General features: G+C 38.7%; 1 protein-coding gene across 1 annotated transcript in view; it reads right to left on the minus strand.

The window, feature by feature from the left end:
• Uqcc1 (Ubiquinol-cytochrome c reductase complex assembly factor 1) overlaps positions 1-21,552 on the minus strand; it is a 128,006-nt gene that overhangs the window by 6,229 nt on the left and 100,225 nt on the right. The window contains exon 5 of the mRNA XM_067136946.2: positions 9,787-9,981. Coding sequence (XP_066993047.2) covers positions 9,787-9,981 — 195 coding nt within the window. The remainder of the gene's footprint in view (positions 1-9,786; positions 9,982-21,552) is intronic.

Here is a 21,552-nt window from a genome sequence, read left to right on the forward strand (position 1 = left end):
AGCAACGAGTGTGTGGATATGTTTTTCATCTATGGAGAAACTAGACAGAATGCATACCAGGCACAACATCTACATCAAAAACACTAGCCAGATAGATGACAACCGACAGACATGACATTTCGGAGTGTGGAAAGACATCTGCAGGCTACTGCGTCCTTGGGAAGGACACTGTCTGTTTGAGATCAATTCGTGATGTCTGCTCACAATGAAGAGGTTGTATTGGACACTGTCTGGCTTAACCCTCACACTAGCACACAGGCCACTGCACAGGAGATGAACATCAGCCAGGTCTGTTATGCAGATATTGCATATCCAGCGGTTTTACCCATACCATCTGTACTTACACCAGGAGCTCCATGGTCATGATTTCAAAGCACGGGTGGCATTCTGTCATTGGACCCTACAGCATGTGGTCACTGATCCTGCTTTTTAGCGACCTTCTTATTTACGGATGAAGCACGGTTCCACAACAATGGAACTATTAATAGACATATTTGCATTACTGAGTGGATAATCCCCATTGGGTACGACAGGCAGTTTTCAGGTACAGTGAGGCATGAACATATGGTGTGGCTTCGTGCGTAATCACCACATTGGTTCCCCATTTCTTTGAGGGACCTCTGGTGGGAGAACACTATCTGCGGTTTATCCAAGATGACCTACCATTGTTCTTGGAACATGTGCCACTCCTTGATCACTGCAGGATGTGGTTTGAACATCACGGAGCTCCACAGCACACGGTGGCTGTCGTTTGTAACCATCTCCATGCAACGTATCCTGATAAATGGATAGGAAGGGGAGTACCTGTCCTCTGGCCCGTCAGATCGCCCGATCTTAAGTCCCTGGATTGTATTTTCTGGGGTGTATGCACAGGAACCGAGCAATCCTGGCCACCTTAGACAGCTCATCACCGAGGCATACTGATCCATTATGACGGAGATACTGCAACGTTCCAGACAGTCCTTACAACATTGCATGCAGGTCTGTATCAACCATGGAAGTCGTCAGTTCGAGCAGGTGATGCGTTAAAAGGCATAGGTAACTGAAATCCTGTCACATATTTTCTAGCCTCTTCCAACCCAGCTCCATACCATATGCCACCATATCAATGGTCCTTTTCAGGGCAAAATAAACAAATCAGTCTGTTGAAGCTATCATGTATGCAACCTTGCAAATTCCCAGTCATCTGGCTGTTTAAAAAAAAACTTGCATGGCATTCGAACCTTCAAGCACCGTCCACTATCACAACTCCCACCGCAACCATGACACATGAGCAAGGCTTGACATGCACCGCACAGTTTGCAGCCTATACAATACCTGTTCCTGGTCTGAGTGTGCACCTCCTGTTGTAAGCTACATATTTCTCATATCTTTGCTAGTTTTACTGGGTTAATTCGGGGTACTCACAATGAATTAATGGTGGTGCTGATGATGCTCGCTGGTTTTTAGCCCGTAACCACGCATCTTGTTATATTACCACGGGTTAGGGAGAGGAACCAATGTATTTTGGGATTATAGTAAACGCGGTGGGACGAATAAAACTAAATCGCAAGGGGCTGGCGAAACACCCGGTATGTCTAGGATCTGGAGGCAAATAACAGTGAACAACCGGAACATAAGTGGTAACACTTCCAGAGTTACTGCACCAATAAAGCAAAGCAGCATCCGAAAGTCTCAAAAGGGAAGACTGATGAAGAAGCGTGGTGATGAAAAGACAAGGAGGCGTTTAGGTAAAATGAAAGGAATGGTGGAAGTCTAGGAATAGCCAGGAGGGGATATACCTGAGGATTATGTACAAGGCCACTAAGAAACATGCAAAAGCAGAGTTGCAGAAGCTAAACAAGAAGCAGTGCAAGGCTACTACGAAGACCTGGAGACATTAAAGGATGTGAAATAATCTATAAAGTTGCCACCAAGAGTAATAGGCACTACAGGGACATCGTCACTACCAAATATATCCATAAGGAGAAATAGCTCATAAAGGGCAACTGCTGCAGAGAATACTTCAGTGAGTTGCTCAATGAAGAATTCCCACAGGATGCAGTAACCCCACAGCTTTCTCTTTAGGGGCCTGTAACCAAGATCACTACAACTGAAGTCCAGGCAGCCCTGACAAAGATGAAGAAGGACAAAGTAGTGAGGCCTGATGAAAATCCAGCTGGGGTATGGAAAGGTCTGAGTGCAGCAGCAAATGTCTGGCTGACTAGAGTGTTTGATAAGACTCTTGCTAGCGCACCCATACCAGAACAGTTCTGCCAAAGCTACCTTGGATCCATCTTCAAACAAGCTTATTTTCTTAATTTTTTAAATTTTCTTCATTCTTATTTTCTTCGTTTTAATTGTTATCTGATATGCATGGATAAGTCCGACTCGTTGGCTGAATGGTCAGCGTACTGGCCTTCGGTTCAGAGGGTCCCAGGTTCGATTCCCGGCCGGATCGGGGATTTTAACCTTAATTGGTCAATTCCAATGGCTCGGGGGCTAGGTGTGTGTGTGGCGTATTCAACATTAGAAATCATCCTAGGTAGGGCCCTTATCTTCATCTTCACAGACATGCAGGTCGCCTAATAAGCCATCTACTAGAAAAAGACCTGCACCAGGCCTCTCCGCAGGCCATACGCCATTATTATTATTATTATTATTATTATTATTATTATTATTATTATTATTATTATTCATGGATAAAGTGAGTGAAGTGCTGTCCTTGTTGCTATGCCACAGAGCAGGGAGTGATGAGTCAACGGGAGGCAGATAAGCTGGGTACACCTGCCGGCCAACCGATGAGAAACTCACTGTATTTTGCTAGAATTTGCCATCAGCGAACACTAAGCAATCCACCTTCACACCCTGCTTGTTTGCACCTAAACAGATTCCCTCTATCCCTTCTTCTTTCATGGTTTTCCTCCATGTTCTCAATACTTTTTTCAGGATGATGTTAAACAAAACTGGTCATAGTCCATCTCCTTAATCTCAAAGAGCTCTGAGATTTTCCTCATGAAATTTAACTTTGGAGATGGTTTCTGTTAGTGTTTGAATTATAATCACCTTTGCTTTAACATCAATTCCAAATTCTTCAAAAACATGTTGAGTGTCTTTCTTTCGATGGATTCATAAGCTTTGAAGTCAAAGAACACAACCACTGTGTTTCTACCTCTTATAGCTCTTACTCTCAAGACTAAGGATCTGTTCCACACAGGATCTCCCCTTTCTAAAGCCCCCCCCTGATATTCACTGATTTGATGATCTACCTGTTCTTCTACTACGTTTAGTAGCACCTTGGAAAGTACTTTATAAGAAACAGGTAATAGTAGCAATTTCTCAGTAGTTGTGTGGGTCAGTGCGGTATTCCTAGGTGTATAAGGGCGCATTTCCAGTCCCTGGGGATCTTTTCATTTTCTCAGACATCACAGATTAAACTGTGTAAGTTCTTCACTGCCTTATCTCCTAAAATTTTCCACATTTTAGCTACTATCCCCCTTCTTCTGGCCCTTTGAATTCTTTGATGATTTTCTTTATCTCCATTAGGCTTGGTGGTTTTGACTGTGGATTCATCTTTGGTGACTGAAATTTCAGCCTTTCTAGCAGTTCCTTGCAGTTTAAAAGGGTTTTGAAATAATTAGCCAAAAGGTGGCAATTCTCCTTGTTACTCAGCGCTAGTGTGCCGTCCTTTCTTTCAAAACAGTGACTTGGAGGTTGATATTATTGTAGTTCTTTCTTAAAAGTTCTGTAGAATTTCCTGGTGTTATTTTTCTTGAAGTCATCTTCCATGTTTTCAAACCAGTTTTAATCACACTGTCTCTTTTCTCCTATGATTATCTTGGCAGTGGTTTTCCTTTGTTGCCTGAAGTCATTCCAATGTTCTTTTATTTGACTGCAGTACCTCTCTTCCACACCTTTAATCTCTCATCAAGCGTATCATCACATCTTTTCTTCCACCATCTGTGTTTTGCCCTAAATTTTTGGCCACTTTTACTGATTTCCTAACTTTTTTCCCCAATTGCTCATCTCCAAACCTTGTAAATAATTCTGGTTTGTTGGAGAATGTCTGTGTCAATCTCTGGTGTCTCTTACTCTCTGTTTTGGAGTGTATTTGGTTGAAATTTCACTTTAATTTCCGATAGAAAAGGGTCTGTGTCAATGTTCAAACCTGTACATAGTATGATGTTCATAATCTCACATTTGTTTTTAGTTGTAATTGCAACAGGGTCCATTTGAAATTCGCCTGATATTGGATTGGGGAATATCCATGTTTTCATCTTTGGAAGGGCTTTGAAATGCATAGGCAAGAGTTTAGATTGAACTGCTAGCAAACGCTAATTAATCCTTCTCCATTTCTATTTGTTCTTTTTATGTAGAGGGTTTTCTCCAACAATCCTTTTGGATTTCTTTTCTTATCTGGGCAAACAAATCACCACCCAGAACTTTTAACATTTCCGTGAGGATATTTTGATGTCCAGTTTTTTAGTGTCTCCCAGAAGTCTTCTACTTTCTTCTTGTTCTTTTCGTTGTCTTGGTTTATGGAAGTTTGGGTGTTGATGACCGTGTATGTTTTGTTTCCAGATCTGAATGATAAGAACGAGATTCTCCTTGATGGTGAGCTAAAGTTTGTAAGTTTGTAACTCAAGGAAATGCATCAAAGAACCCCAGCACAAAAGTAGAACAATAGTAAAGGAACATAGTTTGAGTTCTCTTGATGATCATTTGGATAATAAAGAAAATTCTAGTATGGCAGAGGGGCAACTGGATTTTGATCATAGTAAATTACTGGAAAGGGAGGAAAGGGGTCTGAGATTTCTCCTGGTAAACTGTCAAAGTGTAGTAAAGAAGCAATTAAAATTCCGTACATTGATGGAATCTTATGAGATTGATGTGGTGATATGAGTAGAATCATGGTTGAGAGAAGGGGTGAGTAATAGAGAAGTATTTCCAGAAGGGTATACAGTCTATCGCAGAGACTGAGGAGATAAAATGGGATGGAGGGGTGGGGGTGTGTTTATTCTGGTGAAGGAAACTTATTACTCACATGAATGGTTTACCAATGAAAGGGATGAGATAATAGGGATAAAATTAGTTTGTGATAATATGGAGCAGATGGGAATTATAGGAACATATAGGCCTGGAAGAAAGAGACATAGAAATATTTGCAAAATAAAAACAATAATAATGATATGGTAATAAATGGGGAAGATCTAAACTTGTCTGAAGTTGAATGGAATGGAGCTGCAAATGAAGCCCATGAACAGAAACTGGCAAATAAGTTAATTTGGGAGGGAGGATTTACACAAGTAGTACAAGAACCGACTCGTCTCAATAACTTACTAGATGTATTCTTGGTTAAACCATGGGAAATTGTTGATAAAACTGAGGTAATTGAAGGAATAGGAGACCATAAGGCTGTAATAATGGATGTAGGACTCGTACCGAAAAGGCTTAATAAGAGGGTTACACAAGACAAGAAATTGTACAGAAAAACTAAAGTTGAAGAATTCAGGACTTATCTTAAATCACAATTCAGTTGTTGGAAATGTGAAGGGAGTAATGTGGATACACTTTGGGCAAACTTTAAAGGATTTATTTGGGACGGAGAGAAGAGATTTGTAATTGTTAGGAAGGGTAAAATGACATCAGACACTGTTTATTATACAAGGAAAATACGGAAATTAAAAAGAAAATGTGGAATTGTAAACAGGAAAATCAAAGCGGGTAGTGAGAATAGAGAAACTAGAAAACAGCTAATAACGGAAATTAATAGAGTGAAGAAGGAAGCAAAAGATAATTACATGAATGGCATATTTCATGAGGGTAATGATCATAAAGGGAAATGTGCAAAGCTGTATTCATATATTAGGAATCAAAAAGGGAAAAGGAATCCAAATTCCCACAATGGGAAGTGGGGAGAAGGGGGTGAACAGTTTTAACAGATAATGAGAAAGCAAATCTATTTAGTAGGGAATTTATAGATTCAGTAGAAGATTGTCAGGAGTTGAAAACTGAAACAGAAGTAGAGATACATAAGGAAACAAGAAACTTCTCATTCACAAATGAGGCAGCAGGGAGTGATCAAATTACTGGGGAGGTATTAAAGACTATGGGGTGGTACCTAGTGCCTTATTTAAAATTTCCCTTTGACTATATAATAAATAATAGTGGAATGGAAGGAATCTATAATAATATCAATTTATAAAGGAAAGGGTGATAAAAGAAAACCTGAAAACTACAGGCCAGTCAGCCCCTGACCAGTAAAGTTTTTAAAATACTGGTGAGTTTAATAGCAAAGTATATTAGAGAGGTATGTGAAGATCAAAAGTAGTAGTAATAGTAGTAGTAGTAGTAGTAAGAGTAGTAGTAGTAGTAGTAGTATGGCCTCAGATGTCCGGCCCGGTGTAGGGGGCAACGCGTCCGCCTGTCACCCGGCGGCCCCGGGTTCGATTCCCGGCCGGGTCAGGGTTTTTTAATTGTAAATGATTAATATCCCTGGCCTGGGGACTGGGTATTTGTGCCGTCTTTAACGCTCCTTTCCTCACATTCAACACTCTACACTTCCGCAATTCCAATTACACACAGGTTCATATCATATGGTGCAAGTAGGGGCAAAAGACCTCTATAGGTCGACACCCCAAACAAATAGCATTTTTTTAAATATGGCCTCAGCTGCAGAGATGCAAACCTTCAAAGTGGAGCCATCTGGGTGGCACAAATTTTGACATTCAAATTGTGCTGCTGTCTAGCAACAAAAGCAGAATTCTACTGGAATGGATATCAATGCTGGGTTAATTTAATTGTGTTGGGTGATGAGGAGTGTGCCATCATTAAAATGCCAATGATGACATGAAGTGCCAAAATGTTTTACCGTTCTTGAAAAATTGACTACTTCAGCAAGATTGAGTGGTGATGGTGGTCTTTTTTTGTTTTAAGAGGAAGTACAACTACTGTACGTGCTCATCCTCTCTGAACAAATAAAGTAGAAAGGAAATTTAAAATAAAACAAAATTACTGTATTTATTCAACAAAAGAATTTTGAAATGAAACCTGCAAACTTGGGATCATGAGCTTATACTCTCTACCACTGATTGACTAAGGCAGCTAGGTTGTTCATTGTTCCTATCTTTCTATATCTGACTTGATTTGTACTTGTTTGTTTCTTTCCACTACCTATGTTGACCCATTGGGTTCCTCTTCTCCTTTTACATTTGTGCTGTGTTTGCTACTGCATTCACCTTTATTCTTCTGTCTCTTCCGTTTTCCTGTGTTTATCTGGCTTTTCCTTCTTATTCTACACTTCCAACATCGCGACTGAACATCTGTCAAGAGGGCCTCTCATTTAGTGTTGAAGCCTGCCCTCCTGATGAAACTGGAAGCAGAAACAAGCTCGTCAGGGGCTGAGAAGAAATGGATGAAGAAGAACTTGGGACTGATGAGGAGAGAGCCAATTTATTTAAAGACAGCGTGTGTAAAGAAGATACAGAGATGGTCCTTGTCCTTTCTTTCTATTCCCCCTCTTCTCACACTGATCTGTAATTTGTGTTATTCCTTTCCATACGATCTAAATAGGACAACATTATTTATGTAACTTACACATGCAATCTCAGATTACACTTGTGGAACACACATAATTTTAAGCCCCCCCAAAAAAAATCCAACAACAACCAGACTGAGCAATAGGATGAGTGACATTTCTCATTGTAATTTATTACTTTTGTCATCTATTTGGTAGGAAATAACACTAAGTAACAAGATTCAACATAGTAATCTTTCAATGAACTAAACAGTTCAATACTTGTTGACTGTCAGTTACTTTAAAACATTGTAAAACATGATCCTGAATTATTTTGAACATTGTATTGTACAGCCCAGAGGTTATATACATTGTAATACCTTGGTACATTGTACCTTTTTATAAGTATTTATCTACAATACATGCTCATTTACTAAAACGGTATGTGCTCCTTTAAATAGCAATCACCACCACTCCCACAGTTTGTACTTGATAACTTTTTCAGCAAATTCTATCACTTATCCATACCTTATGTTTTTTTCTACAAGGTGTAACAATAAGGTACAGCCTAACTTTCAGGATACATTCTTCACACAAAGAAGAAGAAAATATGTTATATGAACATGGATCTGGAAATGCTTTATTTCCATGTTAGAACCCACTTGCTACAACACAATGGGAAATGCACAAGAAGAGAACATACCAGCATACCCATGAAACTTTCTTATATGAAATGTTTAAAATGCCCTACAATGTAGAGTTGTAGAAAATGAGTTCTAACATGAAAATAAGTGTTATTTTCTTCTACGTGTGAGGAATGTGTCCACAAAGTTTGGCCATACCTTACTATTACACCCTGTAACTAATCATTAGCTACATAGTGACCCTTTTACAGTTCATTTCTTCTTCAAAAAGCACCTATTGTCTGGCCTATCTCAGCATTAGTTGTCAGCAAATATATTTCTCCTAATTATTAGATCAATACATAAGTTTATGCGATTCTTATATTTTATTTTATTTTATTTTATTTTACTGTCACTCTCACGCACTGTAACTCACAATCACAATCACTCAGTGATGTATTCACCTCCAGTCTCTATGACCTTCTCCCAACGTTCAAGTAGCAGTTGAACGCCTCGCCTGTAGAACTGTTTTGATTTTGACTGGAAGAAATATGTTAGGCTTTGGTCAAAAGAAGCTTCGTCAGGAAACACTTGCCCCTGAATGTGGTTAGAAAGTGAGCGGAAAAGATGGAAATCTGAGGGGGCAAGGTTAGCCAAGTTCAGCAATCACACCTTTGGTCAATTGTGCTGTATGTGGACGAACGTTATCATGGAGCAATAAGACTTGTTGTTGTCTTTGTCTTTTGTTGTCAATAGCAACACCAAGCCGCCTTAGCTAATCACTATACACAGCAGAGGTAATCGTTACATTTTTCGGAAGAAGTTCATAGTGAATAAAGCCACCTTTGTTCCAACAAACACACAACATGATTTTCTGTGGATGGGCACTATCCTTGGCACTGGGAGTTGCTTTTTTTGATGGGCTGAGCCAATCTTTTCTCTTCTTCATGTTGACATACAGGCACCATTTCTCGTCACCGGTGACAATGTTCGAAAGGAATGCTTCGTGTCTATCACAAGCCAACAGGTGCTGGGCAAGCCATGGCGAACAGATGTTTACTCAATTTTTGTTGCCGTCACTTAGCACATGCGGTACCCATATACCCAATTTCTGTACCTTAGCCATCGAATGCAAATGGCGTACAATAGTTGACTGATCACATTAAAAAACTTGCGCCATTTCCCGCATTGTCTGAAGAGGATTCTCGTGAAGCAACTCATTCAAGCGATTAATATCAAAATCTGAAGGTCTTCCAGAACATGGATCATCAGACAAATCAAACCATCCTGCTCGAAAGCAGGAAAACCATTTTTGTGCTGTTCTTTCAGCAACTGCTTCATTTCCGTACACTTCACAAATTGTTCTCTCAGCTCCTGCTGCACTGGATCCTCTGTTAAAGAGTAAAATGTGTCAGAAATGCTCACTTTTCTCAACTTGACATTCCATATCCGTTTGTCTGAAATATACACAAATAATAGATCACAATCAAGAAAACCTGTATTTCACAACACAAAAACTCCAAACTCAGTTAAAACAACGGAATAACGATAAGCAATCCCTTCACGCCGCATTGTTGCCAACCCGAAAGAATACCGCACAAACTTATGTATCGACCCAATACTTTGTTGGTCTACCCCGAGAAAGATTAAAGAAGAATAAACTAATACCTGTCTACGGATGTATTTGACAAGACATTCAATGTCTTCTGGATGGTCACATTTCTGCTGGAAGAATCTCCTCCATATTGCTCCAGCCAACACTTTGTCATCACTCAGTAATCCTTCATCGTAGCCTATTATGGCTGCCTGAAACTGCTGGGACAATTCTGTAAGCTGTGTTTTGACACTCGTTAGATTAGCAGCCTGAAAGTAAAATATTTTGAAGTATTACATTATTTTGTATAAAATATGATCAAAATAGAGTAGTAAATTCCAGTTCAAAAGAAACATTTACCAGATTCCTGATATATGTATTAGGTACAGTTAAAGGTTTTTATATGTTATCCATCATTAACATTAGTCACATAGCTAGAACTAAGTATCACTCAAATATTTCAATAAATACAGGGTGTTCTTTTTAGCTCACCCATTGTGTACAGGGAACATGCACAGAAGGCGATAGCGCGGCCAGGTGACTCATTGGCCGAGAGATATATTGCTTCATGACCGGCTAAGATGATCTAATGCAGTACGGTAGCAATAACCATTGGGTTTAGTTTAACATCTGTGGTATTGGTAGCGTGTTCAATGTGTTCGCTTTAAAATAGCATAGTTTCTGTAGGCATAGTAATGTAATCGTGTGTTTAACAGTGATGTATACAGTAGAACAGCATGTATTCATTGTGTTGTGCTATGTGAAGCATACTTCTTACACTTTTGATTCATTTATAAATTTCCTGGCATCCTCCCTCCCTATAGGAATACGGTGCGTAACTCAGTAAAGAAGTTCTGCACTGCCGGGTCCATTCTTAACAAGAAATCATGCAGGAGACAAACCGTTTTAGCAGAGGAAAAGCTTGATGAAATACGAGCTCTCTTGGATAGAACTCCAACAAAATCCCTGCCGCATCTCGCCGTACTAGCAAATGTGTCATTATCTTCTGCCCTCAAAGCAACAAAACTGTTGAAAGCAAAACCATAAAAACTCCCCTGCCCAATATTTAAAAGGACCGGGCAGTTTTGCTAGGGTTTGGTATTGTAACTGGTTGCTTCAATCAGGTCATGATGGGTATGGTGACCCAGAACTTTTACTTTATAGCGACGAAGCATGGCTACACTTAAGTGGCAATGTAAATACAAAACATTCACTACTTGTGTGCAGAAAATCCCCACCAGCTGCACGTCCGTCCACTTCATGATGTAAAGATAGGAGTTTGGTGCACAATAAGTGCTTGCAGAACAAAAGGGCCTATATTTTTCCATGAAACACTAAATGCTGATCGATATATAGACCTCATTTTCAGACCATTCTTTCAAGAGTTGACGGAAGAAGAAAGGAGTAATGGTTACTTCATGCAAGATAATGCGATAGCACTCGCTGCTAATCAGTCTATGGAGGTAATACGGGAAGTTTATGAAGATCGTGTGGCTAATTATCCCCTTAGATCTCTTGATTTAAATCCCTGTGATTATTACCTGTGGAGGATGCTGAAGGAAAAAGTGTATGTGAACAACCCTCACACAAGAGAAGAACTACAAGAGAACATTACACAAGTTATTTCGAACATCACACGGGCTGAGATTCGTCGAGTGTCTGCAAATCTATTTACGAGGTGTCAGGTGTGTTTGACAGCTGAGGGACAACATTTTGAACACCAAATGTAATGCCAGGTAGTTTTTAGACTAATAGTTTCACTAGAAATGGATTTCTATAAGTGTGAATTGCTGTTAGTGGGGAGGAAAAGTGCACATTATACCGGCTAACGACGGAGTGTCATTGCGCCAGCCGTGCCGTGCTCTGAGTGGTGCTGTGGAGCGAGCTAAAAGAAAGACCCTGTATATATTCTTTTTCTATTCTTCATTCAACTTTTAATGTGTCTATCTGTTATTAGATATACATCCTAATCTATATGTCACAAATACAAATAAAGGCAGACTTTGAAGTTTATATGAAAAAGAGACATGATATCAAAGAAATTATTATATTCTTTATTCTAAGTGATCTACATAAATAAGTACAGTAGAATGAAAAAATATTCTCCCTCTCTCCAAATAACATTCAACATCTTTCATGATTAGAATCTCATTTGTCACTGCTTAGTTGGTGAACTTATGGGCATATTACAGGGAACCCCACCATATAAAGCCCATAAATCATTTCCCCAAAAACCACAAAAATGTAATTAGGAGAATGTAAAACCAATAACATTATTTACATATAAATCGTACTTCACATAACATTTAATTTTATGGGAAAATACCACAAATGGTGTTACATTTAACATACCACTTTGGTGACAGTCACTGCCACATGCTGAAATTTACCAAATAAGCGTCACCCCCAGAATCTGACACAGACAGATGTGATTACCAATTGTGGCAGAATAAACAATCTTATGCAAGGAATATAAACAAGTATCATTGAAGTGAATATTTCGCTTTCATAACCTCAGTGTACTTGAAATAAACTTTCAGCTTATTAGATTAATATTGAGTACATTATAGCACACGCCAAAAACATTAAGTACAAAACAAATCAACTGGAAATCGGACAACACAGTTATTAAAGCTAAAGGTTTGCTTCGAATTGGACCACAGCAGGTGTGAAGCACGCATTCTACACTTGTGCTGGCAGTAGTTCCAGACCCGTAGCTCGCATCCCTTCTAACATAAAAAAAATTCGACCCAGACCACCACAGCACAATGAGAAGAGCATCAGATCAGAAATCGGAAGGTTGCGCTCAATTTCCAGCGGTGTCCAGTCGGCCATTTTTGTTTTGTACTTAACATCTCTTTGGTATGGACTATATGTACTGTACTCCCATGCATACTAGTTGTGTTTTTTATCTTGTTTTACATTGCACCGACACAGATAGATCTTATGGCGAATAAGGGGTAGGAAAGGGCTAGGAGTTGTAGGAGTGGGAAGCAAGCACATCCATGACCTTAATTAAGGTACATGTACATTTACCTGGTATGAAAATAGGCAAGCACAGAAAACCATCTTCGGGGCTGCTGACAGTGGGGTTTGAATCCACTATCTCCCGAATGCATCACATATTATATCCCCCCCAGCTTTTCAGGACGAGGTAACAAAAAACTTGCATATAAGACCCACCATTTTAATTCATCAAAGAAAAACAAGGATTCCATTTCATAGTGGAGTCTTCTGTAGCACTACAACAGTCCAAAATCTTACTTCAAATGTTAACCCCTCGACACCAACCTTCATACGTTGTATAGAACTCCTCCTCTTCACACACTGCCGATCTCCATGGGTAATATAGACTCCTGTACGCCCAATTTCATTTTGTTCTAACTTGAGAAGTTTTAAAGCTGTCGAGACTGAAATGGTATATCCTTGAAGGTCTCTACCTTCCCTGCACATATGAATCAGCCCAAATCAATGTTTCTTTTTCTCCTTTCTAAAGTGTTTGAAATACTCTGACCTCTTTCCGCTTGAAAGCATATAGGCTTAAATTTCTGTGCACTCCAGCGGATGTTTCATTACAGGATGTTTCCTTATGTAGATTCATCATCATCATCATCATCATCATCATCATCATCATCATCATCATCATCATCATCATCATCAATGTCAATGTCCAACTCCACTCGTCCCGGTGTGGTTAACAAGCCTCCTCCACTCCTTTCTGTCCTTTCACTTTTTTCCTGCTCCATTACTTCCGCCACATCAAATCCAGCTTCTCTAATGTCCTTCCAAATCTGATCCATCCACCTTCTTCACGGTCTTCCAACTAATCTCTTTCCCTTAGCTCTTCTTTCCAATTCCCTTCTTGCTACCCATACTTTTCACCATTCGTTTTACATGTCCGAACCATCTCAGTCTTGCTTTCTGTATCTTCTGTACTAACGGTTCTATATTTAGCTCTTGTCTGATTTTAATAATTTGAATTCTATCTCTTTTTGTCTTTTTTTTTTTTTGCTAGGGGCTTTACGTCGCACCGACACAGATAGGTCTTATGGCGACGATGGGATAGGAAAGGCCTAGGAGTTGGAAGGAAGCGGCCGTGGCCTTAATTAAGGTACAGCCCCAGCATTTGCCTGGTGTGAAAATGGGAAACCACGGAAAACCATCTTCAGGGCTGCCGATAGTGGGATTCGAACCTACTATCTCCCGGATGCAAGCTCACAGCCGCGCGCCTCTACGCGCACGGCCAACTCGCCCGGTTTTTGTCTTTTTAACCCTCCATTGGTCGCGCCTCATTTCTTAATGCCGCTGGTCGCGGGTGAGCGGAGCGCTCACCATTAATGTAATATGATTTTTGAGGCCTTTATTGTTATTATTTTTGGTGTTATTGTTTTAAATTTGATACTTTTTTGTTGACAGGTTAAGTTAAGTACAATATTCATTGAAACAGAATACACATAATTATGCAAACACCATGGTGACTTACTCTCCTACGGAATAGCAAACTTTACAGCGCTGTACAAAGCCCTCAAATATTTCTCGTATCGCTGCCAATTTATCGACAGATTTTCTTTCATTTCTCGCCTGAGCATCATCAAAATCGGAGACATCTCAAAAGTAAGTAAAATCTCCGGTATGACATCACTAGGCGAAATATTTCTGTAGCTGTCCCATCCGTCGCCTACACTGTCTTCGCATTCTGTGTAACACGTGTGACACCTGGTGGATGAATCATGATGTTTCTTTCCTTCCTAAGTTTGTTGGGACTACGGGGATGAATATTCCACAGAGTAATGTTGTTACGACCAACGTATTGAGGATCAGGCTCGACTGGCTGACCAGGAACGGCTTTGTCCACAGAAACATCAGATGCGCTGTCGTGATCGCTGTTGGCGGGTTGCTCTGCATCTGAGTACTCAGAATCTTCATTATTGCATTCAGCTAAGAGAACTGCTTCATCATCCGACTCCTCTAATAACCAATTACAAATCATGAAATCTTGATTCATGACTTGTAGGCTAATATGATAGGAATAATGTGGAAGTTGGAAAAAATGTAACGCCAATGGTCGCGGGTGAGCGACTCGCTCACTTATAGTGCACTGTGGTCATTAACGGTTGCCTGGCTGGTAATGAAAGTCGCGCCGCACCCTGCAACATTGTTGGACTTGCTCAGAACATTCCAAAAGTCAGCTACTCAATGATTAAGAAGTGTAGTGCTACTTAGCTTCGCACGGCACATCTTTAAAAAAGGAAAATGAGCGCCGCGCTCACCCCGCGACCAACGGAGGGGTAACTGATGTTCTTAAAAATCTCATTTCTGCTGCTTGGATCTTACTATTTTGTCTCTTATTAGTTATCAGCATTTCTAGCCTGTATGTTGCAATTGGTATGAAATACTATTTACATTAATGTTAATTTAGTTCTCTTGGGTACTTTATCATCCCATACAAGCTCTCCGACTTGATGATAAAATGTTGTACCTTTATTAGTCTGTTAGTAATTTCAGGGTTGATTTCATTACTTCCATTAATAATGCTACCCAGATATGTAAACTGTTCTACATTCTCTAACCGTTCTCTGTCTATGTTCACTTGGCTTCTCTTTTTCTCTTTACCACAGTGCATGACTATAGTTTTCTTTTTACTAATCACCATTCCAAACTCCTTCAGATTTTCATTCCAAATGTCCAGTCTCCTTTGTACTTCCTTTCCCCTAATCACCACATCATCTGCAAATAGCAAAGCATTCACTTCATCATTACTGATATTCTGTTTTACATGTTTTATGATTTCTTCCATCAATATAATAAACATTAATGGCAACAGTGCACTTCCTTGCTTGAGACCTTTTTTGTATAAAATGTTTCAGTCACCACTCCCCACTTGTACACTGCTTTTACTCTCATGATACAACATTTTTATCTGGTTAATTAATGAGTTTGGTACATTCCTTTTCAGTAGACATTCCCATACATGTTTCTCTTAACTGTATCATAAGCTTTTTCCAAATCCAAAAATATGAAGATTATTTCCTTATTCTTTTCTAGATGTTTTTCCATTATCGTTTACACTGTAAATATCAAGTCTACTGTTGATTTATTTGGTCTAAACCCATATTGTCCTTCCTCTAAATGTATTTCTGTTATATTCCTCAGACTTTTGTCTATAACTTTCTACATTACTTTTAGCCCATGTAATAATACGGTTATACCTCGATAATTTTCACATTTCTTCCTATTTCCTTTTTTGAACAATGATACAATGCTTCCTTGTTGCCAATCTTCAGATATCCTTTCAACCTTCCATATGGCATTGAGGGCTCAGTTTGGCCACTGTAGTCCAATGCTGCCTGCTGCCTTAATCATATCACATTAAATTTGTCTTTTCCACTTGCTTTACCTTTGGTCATTGCTTTCACTGCCCTTTCAAATTCCAACCATGTTACTGGGTTCTTTTCTTTTTCTCTATCTATTATTTCCATTTTCTGATCTCCTTCTTCCCCGAGCAGTCATCCTCATTATAAAGTTTTTCAAAATAATTTGCCATCACCTTCTGAAGACCCTTTTCATCATGTACTATGGATCCATCTTCTACCTCTAATGCCTTGATTTTTTCTTGATTTATTCTTTTCGATTTTATTACTCTGTATAACAGTTTGATTTCCTCGACTATAATACTTAATTTTGTTGGTAAACTCTTCCCAAACTTTCTCCTTTTCTTCCTTGATACTTCTATTTACTTGTAGTTTCAATCTTTTGCATTCCACATATAACCTTTCTTCTCATCCCTCTAATATGTTTTTTCCTGTTCCTTATCCATTTCTTTCTTCACCTTCTTTCTTTTATTTCCTTTTTTTTATTTTGTCTGTCCACCACCGTGCCACTTTTCCCTTAACCTTTGCTTTTGCTTTTTCCGCATACCTAAGTTGCTGCTTCCACAAATGTCTTAAATTGTCCCCACTCTTCTTCTCCACTTCGTATTTCCTTGTTAGGCAACTTCCTTTTTATCCGATCTTGGAATGCCATTCTTTTAACCTCCTCCAAGTCCCAAATCCTGATCTTTGGTTTCATCTTCAGTACAATTTTAGGGATTTTTACTTGTTTTAATTCCACAATTAATAATCTATGATCACCTTCCATACTTTCACTGGGGATTATCTTTGTATTCATGACGTATCTTCCCCATTCTCGGTCTGTTATTACAAAATCAATGAGTGTTCCATACTGTCCATCCCAACTATATCAGCTGATCTTAAGGCGATTGTTAAACAACTCTTCCACAGTGAATATTTTTTCATCTGTGAATAGGTTGTCACAATTCTGGCTCTTCCCCATACATCGTTAACAAAGCCTGACATTGAAACCGGTGTATCTCCATTAATTTTTCAGTTACTAAATGCCGTGTGTATCTTTTATGTGCAACAGTTCATTTCACGAGACAGTTTGTTTACGCAAAGGATTGCGCCGAATCCTTGCACGAACAGCATTCACAATTTCTTTTCCTCATACACACCTAGGATGGCCCGATCTGACGCGATCAACAGTTGCACCTGTTTGTTTAAACCATGCTATTGTCTGAAACACAAAATCATTCACTGATACAGAGAGGTTTAGGTGTAGAAAAATTGTCCTTAGCTCGCTTTCCTCAACGAAATAACGCCAATACAGCAATACAATTCTCACACACTCCCTACACCATCTTTCACTACTACCTGCTGTTGGCACACTGCATGCCAGTTACTGGTGGAGTCGTGAAGGTGACCTTGCAAACGATGACATACAGCGTTGCCATGCTTCTTCATTCACAATTGTAATACTACAGCGAGTTTAGATTTTATGAACAGAATTTATGGCAATACAGTGTAGAGGGAGAGACAACTGAGGACATAGCTATATGGAGAGACATGCGATAGGATGCTGTCCCGTCCCCTCTCCTTTTTAACATCTACTTTGAGGCTGTGTTCAGAGAAGCTGTCGAGGATATTAACCCAGGCATCGGGATAGAAGGCAATGTCATTAATAACATCTGTTGCTGATGATACGGTTGTGTTAGCCAGTAATCTTACTGTTCGTAAAATTATTATTAATAACATTGTAAGGATCAGTAGCCCGCCTGGTGGCCATGATCGTTAAGGCATTGAAGTCCAAATAGTATGACACTGTGGTTAACCGGTTCAAGTCCCACTGGTCGAAAAATATTTCACTATCAGAATGTTGACTGGCAGGGTAGGGGAGGTGGTGGTATACAATTTCTAATCACCAGATTGCATGCCAAAAGCCTGGATTAAATTCCAAACCTCTCCAGAGTGCTCATATGGAGTGAGGGCATTCAACGCTGTTGATGGTGATTTGTCCGTCGGATGGAGACAGACCCCTTAGTGCTCTTCGACAGGAGTAGGCTATGTACCGGCACTGAGTTTCACTCTATCCCTTCCTACTATTATATACCGGCACCGAGTTTCACTCTATCCCTTCCTACTATTATACATCATATCATTCGTTTCATCTCATTAACTCCTCTGATGAGGTTGACGTCAGGAAGGGCATTCCGTCATAAAAACCCACGTTACATGTAATTAATCTCATAATAGAACCGTATTGAGGACAATATATTAAAATTATAAAATCCTTTTAATCACAACCACCTACTCAATACATTATATTACTCATTGAATTATAAAATAATCATGAGGTGTCTTAAATAAAGGAACATGTTTCGTTCGACATAGCGAACATCATCAGCCTTAATTTACAAGGATTAGGTCAGGGCCCTGAGCTGAATGATAAAAATTGTTAAAAGAGTGACAATACCATAATAAAAAGTAAAATGATAACATTAAACATGAAATTATAACAATATGTACAGATTAACAGCAAGTATGCAGAGGAATACTTTGAATGATGGTAGTCTATAAAGTTAAAACAAACATGAGGTTGTAAAAGTAAAAAGATATAGATATAGTAGATCTTAAATTATATGTCAATGCGTGAAGCGTGGATTAATTGTTGACTATGGAGTTCTTAATTGAGCAAAACAAAAGTTAAAATAGAGTTTATTGAATAGTGCGAGTCAAGCTGAGTCAGTTAAAAGGCGCAAAGCGACGAAGCTAAGGTTGAAATGACGTAAACTTCAGTAGTTAGGAATTCTGTAGGAGAGCCAACACAATGCCAGAAGGAAATACAGGTTGAACTAGTCCGTATTTACACGCTAGCAGTAGAATTAAACTTATACAACGTACGACACCAATGTGGACTCGTTAAGTAACTATAACTTGAAAGTAGGGAGAGTTCCAGCAAACCAGAATGGATGGAGCAGATTATGGCACAATTGGAGTTAGAAATCTGAAAAGAAAGAAAAGGGAGGAAAAATAAAATTATGTTATAATGAAAAAAAGGTTAGTAAAAGTTAGAAGGAGGCTTACCCTTGGGACTAGTGTGAGGTGTTTGCTAACGTTGGCTGCGCGAATCAAACTGGCGAGTAACCTTATTGCTGCTTCTAGTATTGTATGTATGTATACGTAGAGGCGGGGAGTGAGTCATGTGAGGAGGAGGGGTGACCGATTCCTTAGGCGGGTCGGGTAATCGTGGAGGGGGTGTCGCATGAGAGGGCAGTAGGGTAGTAGTTGTTGTATTATTAACAGTTGTATAATTAAAGATTCTCGTAAAGTTATTATTATTATTTATATTGAAAAGAGAGAGTAGTTCTGGAATTTTCTCGATTATTGGACTTTTAATTTCTGAAGTATCATTTAAATTTTGATGCCCGTTGAAATGCTGGTCTAGGAATATGTAAATGTTCTCAAACTCTGTCATAAGTTTACTTTTATTGACGTATTTCAAGATTTGAAGGTCTTTTTCAATTGTAGTAAAACTGTGGCCAGTCTCTTCCATATGGGTACTCATGGCGGAATACTTTTTATGTTTCGAAGCGTTGTAATGTTCAAGGTATCTGGTCAAAAAGCTACGTCCAGTCTGTCCGATGTAGGAGAATCCACAATGGGTGCATTTAAGCCTATAGATACCAGAGTTCGAGAATTTATTGTGATTAATGTTAACTATATTTGAATTGAAGAATATATTACGGTTCGTATATCGGGTTCTATAAGCGATATTAATATCGTATTTCTTTAGAGGGTTAGTAACTTGAAATAGGCCTGGATTTGTGTAGGTGAAGGGAGCATATTTCGTTTTTTTAGGCTTGTCTGGAATCAATTTTGTTGCAGTTTTTAATTTTATCTTGTTAATGATTTTATTAATCATTAAGGGGTTATAGCCGTTAATTCTGGCTAAATCCTTAATATAGTTTAGTTCTTTTTTGCGATTTTCAGTTGTCAGCGGGATTTTTAATGCTCTATAGACAAGACTAAAAAATGCAGCCTGTTTATGAGATTGCGGATGTAAGGAATCGTTTCTTATAGTGATGGGGGCACAAGAAGGCTTTCTAAATATTTGAAAAATGAACTTATTATTCTCTCTTGAAATGTTTAAATCTAAAAAGTTTAGAGAACCATTTTTATCATTCAGCTCAGGGCCCTGACCTAATCCTTGTAAATTAAGGCTGATGATGTTCGCTATGTCGAACGAAACATGTTCCTTTATTTAAGACACCTCATGATTATTTTATAATTCAATGAGTAATATAATGTATTGAGTAGGTGGTTGTGATTAAAAGGATTTTATAATTTTAATATATTGTCCTCAATACGGTTCTATTATGAGATTAATTACATGTAACTTAGCTGCCTACCAGGCTACGAAAAGGAATAGATATCTTAATCTCAAAGTCAAGGTCAGCAAAATATCTAGAGATATTCAATTTTTAAAAGAATGTATGAAGCATGGACTAATTCCCAAATTTCTAAAACACCTTCAAAGAAAAAACTTTTCGATTTCTGATTTACGTAAAACTCAAACGAAAGTTAATGAATTTTGGTTAAAAAACGAAATCAAGGCGCATTACAAAAAGAAATCGTTCCTAAACCTACAACTTTATAAGACGCATCTTGAAATATCCTCTAGTATGTCCCCATTAGAATGGAGTTCATACTCCATGTTTGTCAATGAAAAGGTACATGACATAGTGAAGACGAAACAAACAACATTAGACAATAAACTGATACAATTGCAAAACACTAAGAATAAACAGAGTAGTGTCAACAGTAAAACTAACCTCCCTTCCGCCGACTTAAATCGTTTTCCTATTACGGTGAACTTATCTAATACTGACTTTTCAGATAATGAACTATCCCTCCTTGATAAAGGCCTGAAATTTAATTGGCCTAACCCGAAAAAAACCGACGATCTGATTACTACAGTCGCGGAAATTGAATCTAACATTCAAAAACTCCCCGTAGAAGTGCATAAAGACATTAAATACGAAATAAAGAAAAAGCTTCCTTTTCTGGCGAAAGAACTGAAAACTACCTCGAATCCGACCCTTAGCAAACAAATACATGATGTAAGAAATAAAATTAATAATAATAATATAATCGTCACTAAAGCTGATAAAGGTCCCACCATAGTATTACTACATAAAGATGACTACATTAAAAAAACCGAAGATTTCTTCGCTAATGGCAGTTTTACTATTATTAATAAAGATCCCACCCCCAAAATCCAACGAAGTTTGAAGAACCTATTGAAGAATCTGCCGTTCTTACTACAAGAGCACGAGTATCAGAGGCTTATAATAATGAACCCGAAACTCCCAACTGCAAAAGCTTTGCCTAAAATCCATAAAAAAGACGTACCTATACGCCCTATCATCAACTGCATGAACAGCCCTTCTTACAAAGTTTCAAAATTTTTGCATAATTTTCTCAGTAAACACTTTAAATTCAATA

The sequence above is a fragment of the Anabrus simplex genome, chromosome 1, assembly GCF_040414725.1.
Source record: "Anabrus simplex isolate iqAnaSimp1 chromosome 1, ASM4041472v1, whole genome shotgun sequence".
NCBI classification, from domain to species: domain Eukaryota; kingdom Metazoa; phylum Arthropoda; class Insecta; order Orthoptera; family Tettigoniidae; genus Anabrus; species Anabrus simplex.